Genomic DNA, 9,285 nt, shown 5'->3' with positions numbered 1-9,285 from the left:
GCATATAATTTGCAAGAACCACACTCACTTCTTGGTAGCACGTAATGATTAAGCACCATTAGCCTTCCAAGTTCTTTTTCATTCGTCAAAGCCGAGATAATATGTTTTGATACAATTCCATTTTAATTCACAAGTAAATTTCAGATCATTCAAATCAATACATATATACTAAACTGAAGCTTTGAAATATGATTCAATTTGGTTGTGAACCGTGATCTATGAAATTATATGGTATATGTAGGTATCTTTAGAATGCTAAGAATCCTAAAAATGAATGGTGCTATTCGATGCGGAAAAGAAAACGTTTGGCTGTTTGTTTTCTTTTGAAATTAAATTAATTTTTTATAATTTACTTAGCTCATTATAGTGTCATTTAGTAACTGTCTTATCATTTACCAGGTTAATTGCAGTATAAAGTGATTAAATTTTTTCTAATCATCCGTTACCTGATTATAATGGAGTAGAAAACTTAATTGGGTAAAGGGTCAAATATACCGCTTAACTTTGCGAAAAGGTTTAAATATACCCTCTGTTACAAGTTTGGTTTAAATATGCCCTTGTTGTTAAAGTTTAGGAGCTTGCGAAAAGGTCCAAATATACCCTCCGTTACAAGTTTGGCCCAAATATGCCCTTGCTGTTAAATTTTAGGAGCAAATATACCCCTTAACCTTGCGAAAAAGTCCAAATATACCCTCCGTTACAACCCATAACCCAACCCACCAATTTAGACCAACCTATAACCCGACCTACCAATTTGGACCAACCCATAACCCGACCCAAATTTTGTTTTCCATCATTGAGGGCCCTTTTTCCAGCAACAAGACAATAACTCTAATAGTCATCTAAACGAGGATCATTCTTTTCGTCTATCTAGCCTTCGGAGGAGAAATTACGAATCTGTTTTGCGAACCTAACTGTGTAACTTGAGGCATCAAATTTGTATGTTAAAGTGATTCTACTCTGCCCCTCGAGAAGTTTGTTGTAAAAATTATCAATATTACTTCCAAAGATTGAAACAAGACCTATTTCGGATATGACAATCCATTTTTTTGGGGTCTGTCTCTCTCTTAGGAGCTGAAACAGCTGGAGAAGCCATGACCCTGATTCTTCCACATTTTACAACTATTTTGAAATATTTCTGCAGATTAGAGTCCTTCGCGGTAAAATCAAACAACATGGAAACAAATCATAGTTTGAAAAATACAATATCAACGCAATATTTGAAGTAGAACACACTGGCAATAAGAAAAATGCAACATTCGCATAATATTTGAAGAGTCATTGAACTGATGAATATTTCGATAACAGTATATGATTGAAATTTTGATAAACAAAATTTGGGTCGGTTTATGGGTTGGTCCAAATTGGTGGTTTAGGTTATGGGTTGTAACGGAGGGTATATTTGGACCTTTTCGCAAAGTTAAGGGGTATATTTGCTCCTAAACTTTAACAGCGAGGGCATATTTGGACCAAACTTGTAACGGAGGGTATATTTGGACCTTTTCGCAAAGTTTAGGGGTATATTTGCTCCTAAACTTTAACAGCGAGGGCATATTTGGACCAAAACTTGTAACAGAGGGTATATTTGGACCTTTTCACAAAATTAAGGGGTATATTTGACACTTTTCCCAACTTAATTTTTATGGAAGGTATGAGACTCTTAGTATCTGATTATTCTTCACTGATTCCATATTTATTATGGTCCTAATTTATGATTATTATGATTAAAGAGTTAGTGGTCACCTTTAATTGCATTAGAAAACCAAAAAATTAAAATAAGCCTTCATTCCTAGCTCTAAATAATAATAAGCTTAAAGGGTAAAATGGTATTTCAACTTTAGACTTGAGGTCTTCCCACTTTTAGTATAGTATGATTATCTTTTCATCAATTCAAGAAAGAGAAGATTGCTTATTATCTAACTAGTATCAGTTATTGCTGTAAAAATGGGCTAGAATGCAAATGACTCTGTTCTATATATAGCATCTCGTTGATGTGTGAAAGTGAATTTTGCCAGGCCACATGAACATGCTTTAGTGTACTCCTTTCAGTATATTTCTTCTTTCCTCTAAAATATTTGTGCGACTGTTTTAAGGTGCAAACTACCAAATTTTGCGCATAGAAAGGGAAATGTATATAAACTGAGAAATTATATGTTCCTTTTGCTTGTTGTTGATGTTGTACTCATCAATGATGAGTCATTGCATAAATACATATTACTTTTGCTTATTCCAGATGTTGTACCTATCCGTGAGTACACAACAACATACCCAGTGTAGTCCCATAAAGTAGGGTTTGGGGAGGGTAGAATATACGTTGACCTCACCTCTACCTCAAAGGTGAGGTAGAGAGATTGTTCCTGATAGACCCCAGGTCAAGACAAAAAGTCTAGAAAAAGACGTAATGGAAGTATAAGAGACAATAGATGGTAACAAAAACAACAGATAGTAACTGAACAGTACTACAACAAAATAATACTCTAATCGAACGACACGATGTAATAGATAGTAACACATTGAAGATCAAGAAACTACAAGAGTAGTCCTACGACTACTAATAAGGGCAACAATACCATGCCCTCCTACCTACTAGTATGGGAGGGACTCTTACCTGCTAACTTTCTACCGTAATTCGTGTTCTCCGCACCTTCCTATCTTAGGTCATGTTCTCGGTAAACTGCAATTGTGTCATATCCTGTCTAATCACCTCTCCCTAATACTTCTTTGGTCTACCTCTACCTCTCCTGAATCCATCCATAGCCAACCTCTTGCTCTGTGCCTCTTCTCCTCACATGGAACTTATTTGATCCTAGTCTCTGCAAAATACGAATCTTTAGAATAGATTTATTTTCAGTCATGAAATAGATGGCATAAACTTTCATATGCCTACAAATGTGCATGGCATTCACTCTCTGTGAGAGTTGAGGCCTCTGGAGTACAAAATTAACAATGGTACGTGAATTCATGTAATTGAAAGTGAACCACATACTTCGTTTGATAGGGATAGGACTGAACAAGTAAAATTTCTGAAGAACTGGAATTCACCAGGATAGAGCAAAATCGGACTAAATTATCAGAAGACAGGTGTTGTGCTTTTCTTTCTTGGGGTGCTTTTTGTAGAGAAAATGGTTTATAAATGCATATTGCTCTTCTCTATATTGTTTGTTTTCGGGGGTTGCCCCTTTGTTAATAAAATCCTTGTCTTAAAATAATCTACTCAGTTTCTGTTAAATTCCTATCCAGAACCTCTGTTGGGCTTTGAATGGACAGATTACAGGTATATTTTTTTATTTTTTATTTTTTTGGGTTGAATAACCTTCAGAGTGGACAGCCTTTGCCTTTGCCTATACTATTAGTGATTTTGCAAAAGTTCTAGTATTGTTCAAGACACTATAATTAGCCCCAAACGTTTACCTGTCAGATGGCTGGATTAGTTTATATTTTTGCTGTCAATCAAGTGTTTCCTTGATGTGGTGCTATTTGTTCTCTTAGCTTCTCTTCATTTTCTCAAACTGACATGATGCTATGCTGTTATTCGTCAGGCATCCGAAGCATGGGTAGAGTGGCTTATGAAAAAGCGAAAAGCATTTGACTAGCGAGGTGATATGGCCATTGCTGCATGGGCTGAACAGCAGCAGCTTGAATTAAATCTGAAGGCCCGCCGTCTTGCTCGTTCAAAGGTATCTAACTGCTATTAGTCCACCTTTGGTATCTCTGACTGGTGTATAACTGTATGTGCTTTGCAATCCTTTAACCTCTTGGCAACATAATGCGGCTCTGAAATCCCAGTAAAGAAATACTATAATACATACTGGGATGGTCTGAATCGGTTCATCAATCTTCACTTTCTTTCTTTCTTAGTTTTTTCTCACCGCAGTGATGGATATTCGTCATTGGCGAACTAGCATTAGCCATACACCCAGCAGTTTGCACAATCTGCATTATACCATACATATGATGTACCTTGTATGAACATGATACAAATATACATGAAGTGCTTGATCAGTTTTTCATTGCTCATCCCTTATGTCCTTTTCTTCATTCCACTCCTGGAGACTAGATATGGTGCAGATTTCTTCCCAAGTGATCTAAATTTTATTTGACAAAATGGACTTTCAGATGGATCCTGAAGAGGAAAGGAGAATCATTGCTAAAGAGAGAAAGGCTTCTGTGGAGAATTTTAATAATACATTAAAGCTGCATACACTTGTCTTACGGAAAAGAGATATAATGCGGCGGCGAAAGGCAGAGGAAGAAAAGAAAAGGGTCATTAGCAGGCTTCTTGCTGCTGAAGGACTGGAGCTTGATGAAGACGACGATAAAAATCTATAGGAGATGCAACACATATTGGTTAGTCTCCATGCACCTGGTGAAGAATGCAATAATTTGGAAAGTTGCTTGAGGTGAAAAAGAATGTATTGTGCAATAGGGCAGGAAGAAATAGTTGTATATGTGATGTTTCCCATCTGTCACTTTACACATGAAAAGATTACATCTTTGTATAAGTTGTATAGACGAACATCAATTATAGGTTGACGTTATTCTATACTGTATTTAGCACAAAATGTTGCAGGGTTTAGTTTTCTATTTGCCGTTGTCAACTTCTTATCCATGCTCATGTTGATTTTCTCATAGATACTAATAATACCTCTTTCTGTTATTACTGCTGCTCATTAATCATCATTAGTCTGCAAGGATTACAGAGATAGCAGGTAGATATCAGGTAGTAAAAATAGTGGGAGATGCACATAAGTTGACCCGATGACCTCACTGTCATAACTGACTCATCAACTTTAGGCGTTGAGGGTGGTTCCAATTACTGCATTCTCTGAGATTTAGAAGCCACAAACGACACTAATAAACAGCTGTAATATGGTGCTACTAACTTCTACATGGGAACAGTAAGAAATCAAAGACAATAATGAAGAACATATTTTGCTAATAAATTCAATTGTACAGATCCTATTATTTCATGAAATTTATTCTTCAACAAGAAAAGAAAAAAAAAAGACAGCAATTGGAACAACTAAAAGGCACTCTCTTCCTTTTTCTTCTTTCAAAAGAGCCTGTGGTAGTTGGTTAGTGGGATAGAATGGTATATCTCCTTTTAAACAGCTGGCAACATAATTGTTGCACAGATGTACTGTAATCTCCTTGTAATGAACTCAGATTCCACTGATATGAAAAATATCATCGATCAGTCCTTCTAGATCATGCATCAGAATGGTTGATGTAAGCCGAATGCCTATCCACGACAAGATTAATCAATGGATCCTCGACATCAGCCATAAGCTGAGTTGTGTCCCGTCGAACTGTGATTTTTTCCTGCTCCGTGACAACTATAACTTCCTCTTTACGGGTTGAAAGTTCATTAGCTACCACCATATGCATCTTGTACTTTTTAAGGGCCATATCAGCCTTCCCTAAAAGGATATCTGTATCTGTCTCTAGCTGTTAAGAAGTACATGTTGAAATCAATATTTGAACTATGCGATGAGCAGAGGCATAAAGATATATCTTGTACATATATACAAATATCGTGCAGGGGGGAAATCAGTGCTTGTATCTAGTAAAGGTCAAGTATATACTTGGCCACTCAGTATACTTCGATGGAACAAAGATTTGACATATGAACGCTGGATTTGATTAAAAAAAGTTGTCCAGACTAATTAGTGAAAGAGAATATTTCATCCAATTAATGACGATCACACGGTAATTCAATGATAACGACCATGTTATGGAACAGTTAAAAAACTAGTGGCAATCATGTATCTTGATTAACCTGAGACTTTAGCCAAATGGTTAAAAGTGATAATTTTACCTAATCAGTGCTTTATTCTAAACATAAAAAGTTGCTAAGCAAGATTAAACTACTAATTTCACGTTTATCAGATGCACCCATCCCCTTCCACCACCAAGGCTCCAACCGAGCAAAGCGCACATATGACGGAGCGGAGGGGGAAACTATGCACTCCTTCCAATCATATTTTTATATGAACATCAGACTACACATGCCAGTTGAGTTAGTTTGACTTAAACAGTTGACTTAAACCTTTTTATATTGCTTTAAAAAATAAAATACGTAATTGTTAAGACTCCATATGCACGGTTCTCCTCAATATATATTCGACACAGTTAATTGTTCAGCCACCATATTTTTACAGGTACAACAGATTTCAAGATTATGGTAAAGAAACCACAAGTGATGATCGGCTAACCTTGAAAGATATGCAGAAGGCCAGAGGTGCCCACTCATTTCTAAGCACATAAAGCATCTTTGGTACTTGAGCAAGACGCATATCCAAAGGACCAGATCCTGACTGGATCTTATGTATTGTCTGTAATTACGAGTTTATATTAAGCAAATATCAGATGTGAGAAAGAACTAATTTATCTGACATGCTCAACATGAGATGAGTGCCGAGGTGATGTAAATGTTGAGATAGATGTGCAGTCTAACAATCTCATACTAGATAGAGGATAGAATGAGAGAATATCGCTGAGATGGTTTGACCACATGCTATGTCGGCCTATGTTAACATGATGATTAAAGGTGTTAAAAGAGAAAAAGGTAGACCTGAAATCACAAGGAAAGAAATATCTCAAACAGTTAAGAATATCTCGGAATTGAGATAGATCTAGCAAAAGATAGAAATCAATGGAAGTTGAAAATCCATATTGATAATACTAACTAGAAGACTAATGCTTATTAGAAGATTTCTAGTATATTAGAGAAACCCTAGTGTTAGATAATCCTTAAGTACTGGGTATTGAAATATTATGAACTAAATAATAGGACTAATGATATTGTGGATTCACATACCCGACCATAACTAGCTTGGGATTTAGGCGCACTTGTCATTGTTGTATTCCTATCATTCTTTGGTAGTGAAACAAAAGAAGGCCGGAAACAAGAAAGAAGAATGACAGAAATTCACAGAGGTTGACTGCATCCGACTATTTCCAATTGCAAATTCAACCAAAACAATGCAAGATGAAAGAAATGATTACCATGCTCTCCCACGGTACATAGAAGTCAGAAACTGCAGCTGCAAGATAAAACATAGCACTAAGACCAAGGCTCCTTAAAGACACAGCTATCAGCTGAAGAATCTGTTTAATGCGAAAAACATTCATACAGCATATTAGAAATGGTGCATGTTGTTTACTCAAAGTTGAAGTTTCTAGATTTAAGTACACCAAATAAATTTGCAATCTACTGAACATAACCTACTTATCAAACAAAAATATCTACTGAACATGACCTGCAAATATTCAAAAATTGTTGTAAACGGTAATTTCAACAGAAAGCCCCGACTAACAGCCTGCAATTCAAAATTCCTAAGTTATTTACTGGAAAATGTAAGTGAAATGGTAAAAACAAATAATTGATAAAAATTCTTACGGAGCGATTTTCAGTAATGGCTCTCTTCACCACTTCAGCATACGATGGGTCCACTGAAAAGCAAAAAATGGTCAACCAAACAACAGTGATAAATAAGCCCCCTCTCCCCTCCCCCCACATCACCACCACCAATCCCCAAGGTAACACCTAACAAGCCTGGGATACAGACAGAATCAACATAAAGGAAATTAGGAAGACTAATATGAACAGAATTTACTTTCTAAATTCTATCACATCATTATATTTCCTCATGTTACAATTCTCCCACCTATTTTATTAGGTCTTCTGCACCTCTATAATGTAAACGATGAAAAGGTAGTGAGCAACTGGATATTATCAGTACGAGCCTATATAATCAATAGAGTTTATTTTATTAAATTCGCCACAGTTCTATGCTGCTAGGAATCAAGAAAGCTTTGATGTCTGTTAAAATGAAAAAATCTTGTGCATTTTTATTGAGCATAAATGAAAAATTAGCAGACCTTGACTATTTGAATCATCAGTTGAAGTAAAACACTCAAGCAATGGATCCTCAGGAAGCGATCTGCAAAATGGCTGGCAAGTTCCCCTGCATATGTTGAGTTTTATGGCCTTAAAAATCCAGTCAGGAGCATATACTTTTTTTTCAAAGGGAAGATATCAGGATAATGGTAATACATAGCAATGCACTTGATACAAACCTACGATAAAGAAAGATGACAGAATAACCAGCCTTCAAAAAGTACCTGCAATTCCAGCCAATTGAAATGTAAAAAATGTACATGAACCAGATGTGTACTGGAAATTTAAGTACAGTGTTTCATGGTATACTCTGTAGAAGCAGATCCTCGATGACCAGAACTGAAGTTGTCAATATAACGAACACACCTCTTCTCCAGAGGAACAGTTGTACCACCAGAAGTCACACACACAACCCTGTTTGCTTTTCCATTCTCTGAACATGACGATAAAGACAAAGTCAAATCTATGGCATTGGCGATTGTCATTGTTGAGATTGTGGAAAGGAAGTTAAAACAGTAAAATCTATGAGAACTGAATAGAAGCAAATTTACCTGATAATAAATTCCGGTTGACAAATTCCTTCAATTTTGTCTCTATTTCGGCAGCATCTTTTAGTGGTGGAGTTGATTCAAAAAATGCCTTGATTTTAAGTGTTGGTGTTTCTGGTGCATGATCGGTGCCATTCATCAAATCCATGGAAATCTTTATAGAGATTGTTTATCTACAACATGACAACCCACCAAAATCACAACCTTAGAACAACCTATTCTTCAGTCAAAAGCAAGTTCGATAACAGGGAATTTCCATGATAAATATTAGCTAGAGATCCACATCAACAACTTCACTAAAGTTAAATGGAAAAAAACAAGGGACAATAAACATGCGTTTGACAGATTTCAGCCCCTCAATTAGCTAATTTAAAAAATTAGGGATAATAGAAACAATGTGTAGATCATACCTGATTCAATAAAGACTTAGATAAAAGAATTGAGCTTTTAAAAATGTGCCCCTCTAAATCACCCACGAGAAGAAGAATACAACGGACAACAATTGTCATGCGAATATGATACATATTTGGGTTCATCACACTACTCAATCAAATTCTCCAACAGTCTCACTCTCTAAGAGTCTATCAACTTATTCCCACCAACTATACTTCACCTTGGGAATAGGCCCAAATAGAGCACAATGGATATAGATTCATATAGCTGATTCCAACTATTTTTCGATTGAGTCATAGCTGATTGATAAGAAGAATTACACATCACAGCCAGGAGAAAGAAATGATTCAACAGAGGGAAGAATACATCAAGCACTTCAAAATTATCAAGAATTGAGAATGAGGTATGTACTTCAAACTGATCAAGACACTGAACTTTAAA

General features: G+C 36.1%; 2 protein-coding genes across 3 annotated transcripts; one reads left to right on the top strand and one right to left on the bottom strand.

The window, feature by feature from the left end:
* Positions 1–3,001: 3,001 nt before the first annotated feature.
* Positions 3,002–4,584, top strand: LOC107851718. The gene is made up of 2 exons (XM_047401871.1): positions 3,002–3,677; positions 4,117–4,584. Exons 1-2 carry the CDS (start codon positions 3,603–3,605, stop codon positions 4,327–4,329), a joined length of 288 nt encoding a protein of 95 aa, XP_047257827.1. The 5' UTR covers positions 3,002–3,602; the 3' UTR covers positions 4,330–4,584.
* Positions 4,585–4,906: 322 nt separating this feature from the next.
* On the bottom strand, positions 4,907–8,802 carry LOC124889802 (phosphopantothenate--cysteine ligase 2-like). 2 transcript variants are annotated; one of them, XM_047401868.1, is made up of 10 exons: positions 8,455–8,659; positions 8,213–8,336; positions 8,083–8,127; positions 7,885–7,970; positions 7,403–7,455; positions 7,263–7,322; positions 7,009–7,110; positions 6,821–6,877; positions 6,216–6,335; positions 4,907–5,448 (listed from the first exon to the last, which is right to left on the bottom strand). In XM_047401868.1, exons 1-10 carry the CDS (start codon positions 8,597–8,599, stop codon positions 5,209–5,211), a joined length of 1,032 nt encoding a protein of 343 aa, XP_047257824.1. In that variant the 5' UTR covers positions 8,600–8,659; the 3' UTR covers positions 4,907–5,208. The 2 variants fall into 2 exon arrangements, with proteins under 2 accessions (XP_047257824.1, XP_047257825.1); XM_047401869.1 differs by lacking the exon at positions 6,821–6,877 and having other exon boundaries at positions 8,455–8,802.
* Positions 8,803–9,285: the final 483 nt, after the last annotated feature.

The sequence above is a fragment of the Capsicum annuum genome, chromosome 12 (genome assembly GCF_002878395.1).
Source record: "Capsicum annuum cultivar UCD-10X-F1 chromosome 12, UCD10Xv1.1, whole genome shotgun sequence".
Lineage (NCBI taxonomy): Eukaryota > Viridiplantae > Streptophyta > Magnoliopsida > Solanales > Solanaceae > Capsicum > Capsicum annuum.
The sequence above is the reverse complement of the archived record's forward strand: the minus strand, read 5'-3'. Positions and strand labels throughout refer to the sequence as shown.